This window comes from Galleria mellonella, unplaced genomic scaffold, assembly GCF_026898425.1.
Source record: "Galleria mellonella isolate WM207_F2 unplaced genomic scaffold, CSIRO_AGI_GalMel_v1 utg117, whole genome shotgun sequence".
NCBI lineage: Eukaryota > Metazoa > Arthropoda > Insecta > Lepidoptera > Pyralidae > Galleria > Galleria mellonella.
In genome coordinates this window covers 3,973,106-3,991,214 of record NW_026441980.1, presented here as the reverse complement: position 1 = coordinate 3,991,214, position 18,109 = coordinate 3,973,106, and the positions used below count along the sequence as shown (strand labels likewise).

At 35.0% G+C, this 18,109-nt stretch overlaps 1 protein-coding gene across 2 annotated transcripts; it reads left to right on the top strand.

Annotated features, from left to right (window-relative positions):
• Nucleotides 1-7,728: 7,728 nt before the first annotated feature.
• On the top strand, nucleotides 7,729-17,470 carry LOC113511811 (E3 ubiquitin-protein ligase Hakai). Of its 2 annotated transcripts, XM_052895081.1 has the most exons (10): nucleotides 7,729-8,150; nucleotides 8,900-9,087; nucleotides 9,957-10,031; nucleotides 11,073-11,174; nucleotides 12,404-12,511; nucleotides 14,226-14,381; nucleotides 15,221-15,264; nucleotides 15,301-15,428; nucleotides 16,126-16,330; nucleotides 17,113-17,470. In XM_052895081.1, the coding sequence occupies exons 1-10, from the start codon at nucleotides 7,940-7,942 to the stop codon at nucleotides 17,114-17,116; spliced, it is 1,221 nt and encodes a 406-aa protein (XP_052751041.1). In that variant the 5' UTR covers nucleotides 7,729-7,939; the 3' UTR covers nucleotides 17,117-17,470. The 2 variants fall into 2 exon arrangements, with proteins under 2 accessions (XP_052751041.1, XP_052751035.1); XM_052895075.1 differs by having other exon boundaries at nucleotides 15,221-15,428.
• Nucleotides 17,471-18,109: the final 639 nt, after the last annotated feature.

The following is an 18,109-nucleotide window of genomic DNA, read 5'->3' as shown; positions in this document are numbered from 1 at the left end:
TCTTGTATAAAAAAATAGATTACAGTCTTTACAGCATTACAAAACACGGACATAAACACGGAAATAAACATTATTGAATGAAAAGAGGTCAAGGAGAGAAAAAACAATTGATGAAGATAATCTATGTCAAAATGACTACTCCTTTTTTTAAAGTCGGTTTAATAAATGTTTTTGATATTTTTATAAATTAAATTATAATAAAAATACAAACAGTTACGAAACTGTCTATTGTTCACTCGAATAAATAACCCTGAGTGCCATAGTGTATATTTTTTTTAATAGGTTAAAATGAGATAGTAATCCCGCTTTCACTATTATTTTAATATAGGCGGGGCAACAGTGACGGATGATAGGTGAGGTTAAAAAGGATTATCAGCTAGCCTATTAAGCAATATAGTTGGTAGTCCCCATTGGTAACAATCCCTTCTCCCCTAGAACTGTGATACTAGTATTTAGATGTCCATGATACTAAATAGGACTTTTACTATTAACTCGATACGGTTAAAGACCTGCGTGGCATAGCAATAGGTATACTACTCTACGTAATAACATGCCGAGTTCGATTCCCTATCGGGACAATTTAGAAAACGATTTTTTTCTGAATTGACACAGCTCTACATATTTTGGGTTGTTTGTTGCCTATTTGTATTTATTCCTCATAACACAAGGTCTCTTGCTTTAGGTGGTAGCTTGAGGTACAGGCGATTGGTATGATTTCATAGGTACTTAATACACAAAACTGAAACTATGAAAACAAAACGAACCTTGAAAACATTGTTTTTTTTCATCTAACAATTTATAGTGCCAATAACATTGACCTCATGAATGTTAGATCGGGCCATCTCATCTAGATAAACACATTATTATACAACACCGACGCAACTAAAATATTTATTATAATGTTACAAAATCAGAAAATTATGGATTTGAATAAGACATAAGTTGGTGATAGCAACTTTTCCATGACTACTTTGTAACTCTACAGTTAACCAAAGGTAAACAGGTATTGATTTTAAGAATTTTGTATCAAATATTGTATAAAAACTACTAACTTTGAATTGTAAAAATGTTTAAAGCCACAATGATTGTTTTTTTATGATAAAAAATTTTCTTTTGACAGATTCTCAGAAAAAGTTACTTAAATTTACAAATGGTAATATCGTGAAGTTACGGGTCGATAAACCTTTTCTGTTAAATAAAGATGTGTTATATATTTTAAGATTATATTATATTTAAACGAGTACTAATAGTCGTAAACAATGATAATTGAAGTTATGAATTATTTGTTTAGAAATAGATACTAATCATATTCAAAGACAATTGCTAAAAAATTTAAGTTTTGTATTTACATTTTTGTCTTTCCAAACAATTTTTCAAGACAAAAATGTAAATGTGTCTACTTTTTTTGTCTCGAGGAATTGTCGTTAAAGAAAAGAAGAAGACAAAGAAATTGTCAAGTCAGTTTTCAGGCAAAAATGTGTGGACGTGGTACATTATTAGCAAATGAAACTAATATCCATTACTTACAACTACAACACCTTCCCCGTACTTTCCGATATTTTTGTCAAATTTTGCAATCACACACAAAGTTATCGCTAACTCGCAGAATTTATTTATATATAATTAAGGTATGGGCACAGGTTTGGGACTGTTTAACAAAGACATGATGGATGTAGATGGCTCAGGTTGCCTGCAAACTAAAAATTATAATTTTATTATTTATTAGTATGGTCCATGATCTTTGCTTATACAATTTAAACGAATTTTAAAACAAAATAAAACAAATTCCAATGTTGCCAGCAAAACACATTTTAAGTTTAAATGTTTTAGCTCATTTTCTCCTCGCATTTTGTTTAGGTTCTATATAATTTAGTCTTATTATTATTATTTGTCATAAGTAAATTTTATGTTTTATGATATCTATACATAATATATGTATATTTTATACAAATATATATGCATAATCTTGCACTATCTATACTAATAATATAAATCTAGTACTACTACTACTAGAAGACAATATTGATTATCTGGATATGATCAAAAATTACTAAATCCATTTTAAAAGTTACTTCACCAATAGAAAGCTACAATATCAGCGAGTAACATAAGCTATATATTAATTAATTCTATCAACTTGTACGAAATCGAGGCCAGATCGCTAGTATTTAATAAGTAGACTACTAGTATACTGTAAAAACGTAGCTTTTATATTAATTAAGCTATGCATGTTAATAGTACTATACACCAAGGGGAAAAGGATTGTTAGTAACGGGGTCTAACATTCCCATATTAGCAAGCAATATACCCTAATAAGCCGACATCTACTCGATTCTCCTTGAAAACCATCGTAATTAATTATTGTTGAATTTGTTACGATGGACCAAATGATCTACTTCAATTTTGTTACTCAGTTTAAAACTTACTTAATACGTATTACATAATGTGCTGATAGGAGTTTTATAATATAATATATTTATAATATAATATATATTTTTTTTTAATTCAATTTGGCCTAAAAATCAATTTTTAGTTGACAACACTCATATTATTCCATCTTTAATAGGACTTTTTGGCGGGAAGTTGAACTGAGCGGGCGATTTAAATTTTCTCTTTTTTTATTTTCAATTTTATTTTTAAATATTTTGTATATTTGTGTATTAAGTACTTTTTGTAGACAGTTTGTAATATATAGTAAAGAAAATGAGTGTAAGTAGCGACGGGGGAGACCCCGTCGACATTGGAAGGAAAAGAAAAGGTCAGGCAAAAAAACGTAAATTAGCATTTAATGATTCAGGACTTTCTGATAATTATAAAATGTACACCAAACCAAATTACAAGAGACAGTTCCCAGAAAATCACAGTGTTGATTGTGTAGTATATGTAGAATCAACGGAAGACGAAAAATTAGGGAATAAAAATCCTATGACTTTGACTAAACTATTCACAGAAAATGTAAAGGGTATCGTAGGAGTTCATCGAGTGAACGCCTATAAAATTGGCATCACGTTCAGGAAACCGGCACCAGCAAATAATTTTCTTAAAATGGACCATTTTTTGAATAAAAATAAATTTCGAGCTTTTGTACCCGCATATTTATCAGAAAAAACCGGCGTTATTCGATATGTACCGACAGATATGTCCAATGAAGATATATATAAAAATATTAGCTGTGACGCAGAAGTAATTTCTATTAAACGTTTTATGAGAAAAGTAGATGGGATCCTTACACCTTTAGGTACAGTTGCTGTCACATTTGCAGCAACAACATTGCCACAATATGTCTACATTCAGTTGTTCAGATATCCTGTGCATACTTACATTCCACCATTAGTTCAATGTTTCAAATGTCTAAAATTTAACCATTCAGCCAAAGTTTGCCGAGCCGTACAGATGTGCTCATCGTGTGCTGGTCAGCACTCGTATAAAGAATGTGATGTTGACACGATAATGTGTATTAATTGTGGTGGCAATCATCTAGCTATTTCTAGGAATTGTCCCATTAAAAGGAAGAAAATGGAAGAGAAGAGGAACAAGTATCTCAATCTTAGTTATGCCACTGTTGTGAGTATACCTTCAAATGTTTCAGAGTCAAAAAATTTTCCAAATCTGGAAAAATCCAGTAATGTATATAGCTCTCAGTTAAATTCAAATGTAAATAAATCCGAATTAAATAAAGATGAAATTGTAAATAATGATATTATAATTAATGCTCTCGTTAAATCTCTTGTTGCTCTTGGGAACAACAATGAGAAAATGTCAATAACTCATAAGAAAATTAAAGAAATATTATTGTCTAATTTAACTTAGTTTTATGGATACATATATAAACATAGCACAATTTAACATACAAAGCTTACAGAGTAAAAAAGTTCTGTTACAAAAATATCTTACTGAACAAAATATTGATATATGCTTACTTAATGAGACATGGTTTAAAAGTAATAGTAAAATTCCTAGGTTTGCATCATATAATTTTATTTTCAAAAATTCTACAAATCCACACAACGGAATTGGTATATTAATTAAGAAAAATTTTAAATATAATATTATTAATACTACTTTCTTTGAAGCTGTTCAAAATTTATGCATCTCAATAGAAACATCTATCGGTAAATTACATATTCTGTGTGTATATTGTCCCCCTAGTGGAAAGTTTCACACCAATAAAATTAAAAAAGTACTTCTGGATACTCCTAAACCATGTCTCATTATGGGTGATTTCAACGCACATCATATTTTGTTTGGTTGTAACACAAACAATAGTAGAGGTAATATTATGTTCAGTCTTATAGATGAATTCAATTTATATGTGTTGAACGATGGTAGTCCGACTACTGTTCCAGTCTCAAACAGGCAAGCATCAGCAATAGATTTAGCTTTAGTTAGTCCTTCAATGTCTCCTCTTTGTGAGTGGAAAGTCCATGATGACCCGATGGGCAGTTATCATTATCCGACTCAGGTACGTGTAAATGTGAAGCCATCAATATATGAAGTTAGACCTGTGGAAGACAAATATTTATATAATAAAGCAGATTGGTCTAAATATTACAGTTTATCTGAAATTAGTTTTTCTCACTTAGACATTTATAACAGTACTGAACCTTTACAGTTATATAATGATTTTGTATATATTTTATATAATATAAGAGATAAGACAGTTCCTAAACAAAAGTTAAAACAATCTTTCCAATTTTTGAGAAAACCAGCTCCTTGGTGGAATGACATTTGTGATGATGCTGTTCAAAAGTCTAAAGAAGCCCTGAGACAGTACAGAAATTCTCCATCAATTTCTAATTTCATAAATTACAAAAAAGTTGATGCTAAAAAGAAAAGAATTCTAAGGGAACAACGCACAGAGTCATGGCATCAGTTGTGCACCAGTTTCAATAGAACAACACCTATTTCTAGAATATGGAGTTACATCAAAAGGTTTAAAAGATTAGATAATACTTCAAATAGAAACCCAAATGATGAATGGATACCAGAGTTTTTAGACTCATTGGCAGCATCATCACATTTACAAAATGATATAACAGATATTTTGAATCTGTCTGAAGAAAATGCTAGTAACTCATTTATTAATAAACCCTTTACATTACATGAGTTCCACATTTCACTAAAAAGTCGGAAAGATACAGCTCCAGGGTTGGATGGTATAACATATTTTTTAATTAAACAATTACATCCTAATGCAAAGAAAATATTATTAGATATATATAATAAACTTTGGGAATATTCAATTATACCAGAATCTTGGAAAACCCAGTGTGTTATCCCTATTCTAAAACCCAATAAACCTGTAAATTGTGCATCATCATATAGACCTATCTCCTTATCTTCATGTTTAGGTAAACTCTTTGAAAACATGTTAAAATTTCGTTTGGACTACTATGCTGAATCACAAGATAAGTTGCCAAATATACAGTTTGGATTCAGAAAGGGCAGAAGTTGTTCTGAAAGCTTTGTATCATTAATATCTGTGTTAAAAAAAGCAAAATTAAGTCACTCTAATGTAGTATGTGTATTCTTAGATGTTAAAGGTGCTTTTGACAATGTGAATATAGAATGTTTAATTCATGTGTTGCATAACTTGGGTTTGCCAAGTAAAACATTAAAGTGGCTTTTTAGTTTTTTAAATAATAGAACTGTTTTTGTTAAATATAATAACATTTTACATGGACCAAAAAATGTTAACAAAGGGACTATGCAAGGGGCCACATTGTCTCCTTTATTGTATAGTTTGTACACATCGGAGATCCTCAACTATGTGGATAATTCAAAAGTTAATATTCTTCAGTTTGCTGATGACCTGCTTTTATATAGTGAAGATCAAAATTTAAATATGGCCATTAACAACATTAATTCTGCATTATTTCAGCTTCATAATTACTATAGCAATTTTTTAAAATTAGAAATCAGTTCAGAGAAAAGCTCAGTTTTGGTATTTAGTAGAGAGAGAGATCCATCTTTATTATCCAGAGTGAAAGTTTTATATAACAATAAAGTAATCCCAATTGTTAATCATCATAAATTTTTAGGTGTAGTATTAGATGACAAATTAAAATTTGATAAACACATTAACTATATCTCCCAAAATGCAATGAAAAGTGTAAATGTTTTGAGATGTCTGGCTGGAACTTTTTGGGGTTCTGACCCTAAAACTCTAAATTTGCTATATAAAAGTATTGTTAGGAGTCATTTTGATTATAGTAGTTTGGCTTATATGAATGCTAGCACCACATTGTTGAGGAGACTCGATGTGATACAGAATATGAGTTTAAGAATAATTTGTGGAGCCATGCGCTCCACTCCTATTAATTCTATGGAGATTGAAAATTGCATACCTCCATTATCCCTCCGACGTTTACATTTGGCTCAACGTTTCTGTTTGAAGGAATTGTCTTTCAATAAAAATATGGTCCTTAATAATATTATATATCCAGTAGAATTTTCTTCTGTTGTATCCTCCAATATCTCAGCTTCCAGCATTGTTTCTAACCCCTTGCCTGAAATTCCAATCATAATGTTAAATGTTAAAAATACAGCAAATCATATTTATGTAAATGCTAAATGGCCAATGTACAAATGTCCTTACAATTCATTGCTTAACTATCTAGATATTAAATGTTATATAGACTTAGTACATAACAAATTTGATTTTCTTGAATTTTTGAATAAGAAATCACATTTCTATGTAATCTATACTGATGGTTCTAAAAGTGCAAACAGTGTTAGGGCAGCATATTATGATCCACAAAACAAACTCACAAAATGTATTAAATTGGAAGAAAATTGTAGTATCTTTACAGCTGAAAGTTATGCTATTCTAAGTGCTTTAATATTTGTAAATAACTTTGTAAATAATGTAAATATATTAATAGTTTCTGATTCCAAGAGTGTATTGGAATCTTTATGTAATTGTAATTACTCATATAAGCAAAATTATTTACTTTATGAAATTAAAGATCTGTTGCGAACATTGAGTCAGAGTAAAAACATAGAATTTGTGTGGGTACCCTCGCACAGTGGCATACTAGGGAATGAAATTGTGGATCGAGCAGCTAGTCGAGAACACGATGAGGATCACTCGGAAATGTTGAAAGTTCCGTTCACAGATTATTACCGACTACTTAAAAGTAATTTAGCAAAAATATGGAAAGACCATTGGGATATAACAACTGAAACTAAAGGTAAATGGTATGCGGAGTTACAGAGAGACTTACCAATTAAACCTTGGTATAGCAAATTTAAATACTGCGGCAGGAAGTTTATTACGATCATCAATCGTCTTCGTTTCGGGCATTGCTTAGTTCCAGTTCACCTCAACAGACTCAATATTATTAGTGACAATAAGTGTAAATACTGTTTTCAAGACAATGCAGACATAAAACACATTATATTTGACTGTCAAAATTTCAACATTCAACGGCTGATACTTGTTAGTGATATTAGTGACATTGCGAAGGAACATTCACAATGCGTTCCCCGCCGCGTTCAAGATTTATTATCCAACGAAGCTTATTTTACGTCTGTTTTTAACTTCATTACTAATACTGTAGATAAAGTTTAAGAATTTTTTATGTTATCAATATTGTTAATTGCGTTTATATAGTAATTTGTTCTACATTCCTTTTTTTGTAAATATCATTTATGTCTGCGACTGAAGGACTTGTATCCATGGTCATGAATAAATTAAAAAAAAAAAAAAAAAAAAAATCCATCTTTAATAATGTTGACGTTTGGTTACGCTTTATGGCTTTAATTGTACAATTATGTTTTTATCTACAAATGATTATTAAATTAATTCAATTTATAAAATTTTCATAAACATAAACTTACCGGGCCTGCGATACAAACAGAATATTATAGTATTGTGTTAAAGTGAGGTTAGAACGTAACATTACAGTTTGATTTCAATCAGAAAATATAAAGTACAATGAACGGTGAAAAGAGGAATACTCGAGGACGTGGGCGAGGAAGAGGCCGTGGCAGAGGCAGAGGTAGAGGACGAGGTCGGGGCAAGAAAGTGCCCAAAGTAATGTCCAGTGACGAGGAGGAATGTTCTATCGAAGAAACTTCACAGGACCCTGAAGAATCAGTGCCCGAGGAACCTAAGCAAGAGAATGAACAAGCCGAACCGCCTAAATGTTAGTATCGTCAGTAATTTGATTTATTCTATTCATATATTTTATTATCATATTCTTTTTAGAAAACTCATTAAGATCTTATAAAATAAAATATACGCTTTTTTACATAAATGAAAAACATAAATCTTAACTTTAGTCAATGAACACTTTTGAATTTTTTTATCAGAATAAATATTATCCTACCTCTCGAGTTGAAGCAAACAGGAGAGGAAGCTATTTTTAATAATGAGAACTATCAACCCCATTACAAGTGTTATACTCTATTAAATCAACCTCCCTGAAGTTCCCCTTAGTAAGCATCATGCTGAATTCCAGATGTATCCTTCACGATATGCTAACTGACCTGCTTTTTAATTCTCACCTATCATTTCTCACTGATGACCGCATATACCTTAAGCATAGGCTGGGTTACCATTTCATAGTCATCCATTATAAAAAAAACAGCAAACAATGTGTAAAACTTCATTAAAATTACTTGATCAGTTTCAGAAATTAGTGTAACTTAACATTGTAACATTGAATTTTTTAATATTAATATTGAATGCATTTTCACAACTCTATCAAATAAATAACTTTGTTATTATTAAATAAATGTTTGTTATATATTTGTTTTCATAGAACATTATAATTTTTTATCAATTTGATTATCACTCACACTGATAACAGTAGCAGTAATGATATTCTAATGTCATTACTTATTTTTGCCATTCATTAAAACCATTGCCATAAAATCATTAATATGTCCACAGTGGAGGTTCCATCAGACATATCTCAATTGGAAGCCCCAGTGTTTACAACACTGCAGCGTGGCCCTCCCGAGCCAATGCTGCGGTTAGATTGGAGCCACAGAGCCTCACTCATTGGTGAAAAAGTTTTGAACCCCATGATCTACTGCTGTGATATATGCTCAAAACCTATACTCATTTATGGACGAATGGTGAGTGAAACTCATGTTACAAGTGTACTACCAACACTTATATAATAACCAATAGGAGGTTATAGTCATCTATACCTTTGTTTCACCAGCCAGCAACTTAGATTCTGTGCCTTATTAATGTTGAAATATGACAGTGAAATTACTGGGTAGAACCAACTTTGGTAAAAATGTATGTAGTATAATTCTTCTAATAATTGAGTTTTACAGACACATTGTATTCATGTATGTTTGTTACAAAATTAGTTTAAGGTAGTATATTACAGTTTTTAAGTACTACATTGAGGGAACTTTCTCCCAAAGGTAGACAAATTTCTAGAACACAATAATGAACGCTTTGAAGTAGGAGTGGCCAACTTGACTAAACCCAAGATCTACTATTTATTGATGAAACCCTGTGTTATCTACGACTTAAATACTTCTTGAAATCTCAAATGAAACAACATAGTTCAATACACAATTATTTAATATTTTAGTTGTTTTTATTTTATTAAGAGGGTAAACATAAAACTGAAAATTATTCTTAGTAATTACTTATTTATATTAGTGTGAGCATTGCGTCTGAGCATCTTCTGTTACATTTATAAAATATTATATTTTTTGCCTTGCCATGATTTACTGGACTAGTAGTTGCTATCAACAATTGATAGCAATCAACCGTTTGACTATCCCTGCTTTAAAATAACTATGTATTACATTATACTATAATTATAAATATAGATGCAGCAAGTCAATATAACATGGAACCTTTGGGTCACCTTTTAACTCTTGATATAAAGAGAAATTTATAAAAAGCAAATAAATTTATCATTCCTTCAATCAAAGGATGTCTATACAAACTATTGCTGATAACATTAATTATTTCATTACAGATTCCTTGTAAACATGTGTTTTGTTTTTCCTGCGCGAGAGCCGATCATACACACTGCCCTCGGTGTAGAGAGAAGGTAAGATTATTGTTTAATATAACACAATGGAGCTTCTATTGAAACCCAAATTTTAGTTAAATAAGATGATTTAATCAAGTTTTACAATAATTTTAATCCATAAGCAATAGCAACGTTATGACTAATAAATCGTCTCTGTGAAGTGTGACAAAAATATACTGTAGGTATTAATGAAAAAAATATTGACAGGTTTAAACAATTATATAATATAATAATCCTAGTAACTAATACAGCCATACAGGGATGGGATTGTTAGTAATGCTGGCTACCATTCCCATTGCAAGCTTTTTTTATGAGTGATAATGAAATAGTAACCCTACCCGCACTATCGGTATCGGCGGGGCACCAGTGAAGAATGATAGATGAGGATGAAGCAGGTCAGTTCAACAAATTCAACAAGAATTGTTCACAATGGTTTTCAGAGGAACCACGTGGAGATCGACCTGATAGGACATATTGCTAACAATGTGGCTGTCAGACTCCATTGCTAACAATCCCTTCCCCCCACCATTGCAAGCTATACACCCTGTTAAGTCTACCTTCCCATGTTCCTCTCTGAAAACCATTGTGCTGAATTTCAAGTGATGAATTTATTCATTACAATAGGCTAACTGATCTACCTTTTCATCCTCACATAACCCTTATTGGTGCTCCGCCTACATATAGCATAAAAAATACAGCCTTCCTTGCTGTTGACTATATATCAATAATGAATCTTTGGATTCAAAGATACAGATCTTTGATGGTGTGATAATAAACAAACTACCACTCTCTAAAGGGAAAAAGATTTGTTAATAATGGAGACTAGCAAACTCACTGCTAATAATATACTCTATCAGGTCGATCTCCCCATGGTTCCCAATGGAAACCGTCGTGGATAATAGTCGCCTCTTACAGCACGACCTCGAGACCACCTCTTCCCGTGCGTGTCATAAAAGGTTTCAATGCCGGAACCACAAAGCATAGCAAGCAAGCGTCCCGCCGTAGGGACGTATTATTTTCGTATCGTTTACTAATATGGAGAATAATATGTTAATACAGGTACTACGAGTGGAACAAACAGGACTCGGCACAGTGTTCATGTGTACACACTCCGGAACCAGATACGGGAACACTGGGTGCCGTAGAACTTATTTGTCACAGGTATGTCTCGCATGAAACTAGCTGTAACTCCCAATATGTTATAAATATACATTTATTATTACTTTTTATTAGGCGTCAACTGCCCACTGATGAAAATTAAATATAGGCTATATACCTAAATTGTATAAAAAATAACTTACATATATGTGTGTATATATATGTGTATGTATATATATATATATATATATATATATATATATATATATATATATATATATATATATATATATATATATATATATATATATATATATATATAGCGGATCGTTGCTAATTGGCTAGAAATTAACCACGACTGTTTCCAGAGGAGACCGCGTGTATGTAGACCTAACAAGGTAAATTGGAGGGGAAAGGGATTGTTAGTAATGGGGTCAAATAGCTCTATTACTAGCAATATACCCTGTCAAGTCGAGCTCCATATGATTCCCCCTGGAAACCATCGTGACTAATTAATTCGTCATGATGGGCTAACTGACCTACTTTCATCTTCATCTGTCATCCCTCACTGGTACCCCGCCAGTGTATACCAATAGCGCAGACGGGGTTACCATACCATTATCACCCATTAAAAAAAAACAAGGTAAATTGCTAGCCATGAACACTAACCTCCCCATTACTAACAATCCTATCTCCCCTCCTCAGATGGAGTCGGTTAAATGGGTGATAAATGAATGGTAAACCTGCGCTATCAGGATACACTGGCGGGGCACCAGTGAGAGATGATAGGTAAGATGAAAGCAGGTCGGTTAGCCCATCGTGACGAATTCCACAAGAATTAACCATGATGACTTCCAGGGGAACTGCGTGGAGGTCGGCCTGATGTTAGCAATACACCCTGTATTGCTGGGGGAAGGGATTACTAGTAATGCGGACTATCAGTCCCATTGCTAAGCAATATAATATAATAAGGTCTACCTCCACATGGCCCCCTCTGAAAACCATCGTGCTGAATTCCTGATATATTCATCACGATGGGCTAACTGACCTGCCTTTTAATTCTCACCTATCACCCCTCACTGGTGCCCCGCCAGTGTATACCGTTAGCGCAGGTGGGGTAACTATTCCATTATCATCAGTTTAAAAAAAAAACTTATATTGCTAGCAACGCGTCAGTTAGACCCCATTGCTAACAATTCCTTTCCCCCACCCCCTCATCGAATCGAGTCGTCGAAAGCTTACATTATTTAATCTAGTATATTTATTTATGTGTTTCCCCATTACCGCTACAGAGGGACTTGCAGGCGCACATCAATCACCGGCACGTGTCGTCCGGCGCGGACAGCAAGCCGGAGCCCGAGTCGCCCGCCGCCTCCGTCGCCATCGTTAAACCTATTACCGTGAGTTTGTTTTTTTTTTTTTTAGTAGTTTCAGCCAAATTAGATATGCCAATCATTCTCCATTGCTAGCAATATAAGGTATATTATCAATCAGATCGACCTCCACGCAGTGCCCTCTGGAAACCATTGTAATTTTATTAGTTTTATTTATTATTTCAGCCGTTAACTGTACACTGCTGGATATAAGCTTTCCCCGTAAGGGGAGTTTTGCCAGTAGTTGCCACGCTTGGCAGGCGGGTTGGCAACCGCAATTAGGGTTTTAGAGATGTTTTAAGAGGGACGCTGCTGCCCATCCTTCGCCCTCGCCCATTGTAGTTAATTTGTGTGAATTAATGATGACACGATGAGCCATCTGACCTGCTTTCATCCGCCTCGCCATTGTTTACTGTTGGCATAAGCAGGTACATCATTTTATCTTCATCCATTTAAAAAGAAAACCTCATTGTGGCTACAAATTTTGATGACCTCCGTTGCATAGTGTATCATTTTTACGTTAACGGAATCCCGGGTTCGATTCCCTGTTGAGATAATTCCCGTTGAAGAGTGGGATATGGCATTGAATTTACAGAGTACATAGGAATAACGCCTGAGTCCTCAGGAATGGCAACGCATGGGAGGTATCATGGGCGAAACAGTATACTCTGTTATGTCCATGGTACTGCTCATGTCTATAGGCAACGGTTACCACTTTCCATCAGGTGGGTTCGTTAGCTTATTTGCCATTCTTTGTTAGGTAAAATTGACTGCAATCTGATTGTTCTGGATTGTGTCACTAGTTTTAATTACCAAGTTCCACATAACACAGCATATCTCACTTTGAATACCAGACCAAGTGTGTGATTTCTGGCACCTTTTAAAAAATATTGTCTTGATATATAAAAATTCGGTTCACGCTAATCTTCGAAACTACTTAATTTATTTCAATAGCGTGGGTGTAAGTGGCAAACTGGCGTTAGCCAGGAAAAAATTTGTAATCGACTATGATACGCGCGCAAACCTAAATTTACAGGCTCCTTTTATTATATTTTATTATATTTTAGCAGACAAGTTTACAGTCCACCTTATGGAAAGTGATAACCGTCACCTATGGACATGAACAGTACCATAGACATTACGGAATGCAATGTGACACCTACACAAAATGTGAATATGTATCTTCTAAACACTTATTTGCCCATAGCTAAAAGCTGTACTCACATCCTGGGATGATTGGACAATTATTGGATAGACACGGAACTTTACATAAGATAAATTTAAAATCTTACTCCGGATTACATTTTTTAATTGAATTTTATAAATATTCCATATTTAAATGTTTTAAAATTTAAATGTAAACTATGTCAAGGCTGTCTAATCCCTACATTAGGATTATGTCGAGTTGACATCTGAGGGCCTACCATGAAATATTTTCCGAAATTTCGGAGCCAAACGAAACAAAAATTTGATGTTAAAATTACATAATACATGGCGTTTAGAAATATTAATAATGTTAAAATATTGTTCCTTTTGACTTTTATGATAGGATGTAAATGTTAAACTACATTTAAGGGTCCTATTTTGGTATAAACAAAAACACTAAATTGAGTCCGAAATTTCGAAATTTTATTTCATGGTAGACACGCGTGATGATGAGCATTGGTGACATCTAATACCCGTAGAAAGCAACTCAACATTATCCGTCTCCTCTATTTAAATATCTATTGTTTGTGCTCAGATGCCGTCGGTGGGCGCGAACGACCCGCGCGGACACACGCTACAGACGCCGCAGCCGGCGGCCGCGCCCGGCGACCGGCCGCGCGGCCGTGCCAACCTCATCACCGTGCCCATACAAGACCAACCTGACTCGCACTCCTACTACAACTACTACCCGGTTAGTACCGCCGCTGTAGTCGACCCTGAACTGTCAGCTAATCAGACTGCAGTATATTTCATCATCATCATCATTATATCACCCTTTAACTTGGGTACCTCTGTCCCATTCGTGTTTCAACCGTGAAGCAGTTGTGTTTGCATGGCTGTGTTTCGGTTTGAAAGGTGGGATATGGCGTGAATTTACTGGGTACAGAGGAATAACACCTGAATCCTCAGGAATGGCAACGCATGGGGGGTAACATGGGCGAAACAGTATACTCTGTTATGTCCATGGTACTGCTCATGTCTATAGGCGACGGTTACCACTTTCCATCAGGTGGGCCGTCAGCTTGTTTGCCATTCTAAGTTGTATAAAAAAAAAAAACTGTCTACTACTGAAAATAAGCCTCCCAGCCAATAGTTGCCACGCTTGGCAGGCAGATTGGCGTCCGCAGTTAGGCTTTGGAGATGTTTTAAGAAGAACGCTACTGCCCATCCCTCGTCCTCCCTTAGCCGGCTCTTATGATACCCACGGGAAAGAAAGGGGTGGACAATTCTGTGCCGGAACCACACGGCAAGCACTATATCTAAATCAATAAAATTTTTGCTTTAATACCTATAATTACATATTTCATATTCTAAAATTTACATATTTCAACCAAAACACGTTTTCAATAAAAGTTAGTGATATATTTAGTTACAGTAACAAGCTCCAATCACACATTTGATCCTTCGAGCCAGATTAATAATGTAAAATCGCAATTTACATCTATATATATATATATATATATATATATATATATATATATATATATATATATATATATTAATATATCTATCTAAATATCATATGCGCAGCCGCCGCAGCCGGTGCCGCCACCGTCGCTGGGCGTAGGCGGCGTAGGCGGCGTGGGCGGCGTGGGCGGCGTGGGCGGTGTGGGCGGCGTGGGTGGCGTGGCCGTGTCAGCGGCGGGCGTGGTGCTGCCGCATATGAGCGTGCCGCCGCCGCACTCCTACTACTCAGCACCGTACTCCGCGCCACCCGCTGTCTACGTGCCGCCGCCCAGTATGTACACCACTGCACTGTTTTATCTATACTTATAATAAATCTGTACATAAAATATATTTCCAAAATAACTATCAGGGGGTAATTAGTGATCGATACTGATGCCAAAAATGCAATCAGTAAAATTTTTGTCTGTCTGTCTGTATGTTCGTTATAGAAACAAAAACTACTCGACGGATTTTAACGAAACTTGGTACAATTATTCTTCATACTCCTGGGCAGGTTATAGTATACTTTTCATCACGCTACGATCAATAGGAGCAGAGCAGTGAAGGGACGTGTCTGTTACATCAAAACCACTGAACCATGAGGAAGAAGAACATAGGCTACTTATTTTACGAAAAACGACGGAAACGCGGACAAAGTCGCGGGCAACAGTAAATAATAATAAGACAGAAGTATCCATTCAGATAACTTGTACAATTTCTTTCTAGTAAAACTTTTTAAAAACACTTGTACATGTTTAATGTACCTCTAAGAATCCTTAATATATTGTAAATGTGAGAGTTTATTTGTTACCAATTAGCGCCTAAATATTTTAACCAATTACTATGAAATTTGATATACACGTACTACGATGAATGAGAACCTTTATAGGCTACTTTTTATCGCGGTCAATAAACATATACTGCTCACGCGGACAAAGTGGCAGGAAAAAGCTAGTGTTTTATAACATGCAGTGTCCGTGTTCTATCAGGCAACATGACCACGAACGTGGCGGGCGTGAGTCCAATGTCGGCGGGCGTGGTGCCGCTGGGCGACGGCCCGCGCTGGCCCGACGCCGCCTACCCGCCGCCGCAGCACCCGCAGCACCCGCAGCATCCGCAGCACACCCAGCACCCGCCGCAGTCGTGGCCGCCGCACACGCAGCACGCGCCGCACCAGCAGCACCACTACTACAGGTAATATTGCACACAGATATTGCACATAGATGCCAAAACAAAGTTTTTTAAAAATTTTTACTTTCACATGTTTTTTTTTTCACGTAAAAATTACTGCACCAAATTGTATGCAGTTTCGACAGTTCTATTCCTGAAGGACTGATGAGAGAAAAACTGATGTATGTTTTAACCTGATACGCCATCTACAAGGACCCTATTTTATTAGTTTTCCTACTTGTGAAAGTTACGTATCTGTCTGTCTGTATGTTTACTCCAGCGTCACGTAAAAGCTATTGCACCAAAATAGACGCAGATTTAACAATTTTATTCCTGAAGGTCTAAGTTAAAAATTAATGTATATTTTGTTTTGATGCACCATCTACAAGGGCCCTATTTCGGTCTCCTGGTTATGAAATCCACGTGTACGTAGTAGCAGGAAACAAGCTTTTTTTTTACACAACTTAGAATGGAAAACAAGCTAACGGCCCACCTGATGAAAAGTGGTAACCGTCACCTATAGACATGAGCAGTACCATGAACATAACAGAGTATACTGTTTCACCCATGATACCCCCCATGCGTTGCCATTCCTGAGGAATCAAGTGTTATTCCTCCGTACCCAGTAAATTCACGCCATATCCCACCCTTCAAACCGAAATACAGCCATGCAAACACAACTGCTTCACGGTTGAAACACGAATGGGACAAAGGTACACAAGCAATCGACTTTTGTACAAAGTCTCCATCTGGTGAAGCTGGTTTCTTAAGAGTTTCTCAATCTCGTATTTTGTTGCATCTTACAGGTAGCCCTCGTACCGGCGCACCCGCTGATAGTGTACATACAACCGACTGTAGTACCGTGGCGTTGCGGCAGACTGGACGGACTCTCGGCCGTTGCAATAAAGGTGTGATTCGTGAAGCAACTAAAGTGATACTGGTGTGTGTAATACAGTCTCGAATGTCGTGAATCCATGAGTCACGATCAATTGCAGTAGCTTATAACATATTATTATTACTATTAAATAGTTATAATAAATCGTAGACTAATTTAATTTAAAAAGAAATACTTTATTATGTTTTATGTATATATTCTGATATACATTCACAAATTTTGTACAGAATTTAATATGAGCCTCTTATATAGATTTGTTACGTCAACAACAGGATTGTATTTGTTTTTCTAAACTTGGTACAAATTAGTAACCAGCCTTAGCATGTCTTTTTAACGAATTTAGTCTTTTAGAAATTTGAATTGTGAATTTACAGGGTACAGAGGAATAACATCCGAGTCCTCAGGAATGGCAACGCATGGGGGGTATCATGGGCGAAACTCTGTTATGTTCATGGTACTGCTCATGTTTATAGGCGACGGTTACCACTTTCTATCAGGTGGGCGGTCAGCTTGTTTGTCTGCCATTCTAAGTTGTATAAAAAAAAAGTAACAATAAATAATATAGTAACAGTACCATTCGTAACCGTCAGAGAGCTGCGTATCCTTTGCATACTTCTCTATTATCGATAATCCTTCCTCCCCCCCCCCCCCTTGTTTCAAAGACAGGTTTCAGTTTATCAAAAACTTAGTCTTCATTCTTCTCACAATACCATCACATTATTCTAAATTTGTATCCAGTTCGTTCACTCATACTTCCATACGTCTCTGGAGTAGATTACCTGTAGATCTTTACAGAGTACAGAGTATATATGTTTGTGCTTAGAGCTAAGTTCTTAGAGAAAAGAAACGTTATTGCATTATTCGTGCCTCAATTTTTATAATAAAACTAGCCGACTCAGTAAACGTTG

Excerpts from the sequence above, each read along its gene's own strand:
- LOC113511811 (XM_052895075.1), top strand. The coding sequence starts at position 7,940 with ATGAACGGTGAAAAGAGGAATACTCGAGGACGTGGGCGAGGAAGAGGC. Across the intron at positions 12,512-14,225 it reads CCATCGTTAAACCTATTACC|ATGCCGTCGGTGGGCGCGAA; the intron begins GTGAGTTTGTTT and ends GTTTGTGCTCAG. Across the intron at positions 15,429-16,125 it reads TGTCTACGTGCCGCCGCCCA|GCAACATGACCACGAACGTG; the intron begins GTATGTACACCA and ends GTGTTCTATCAG.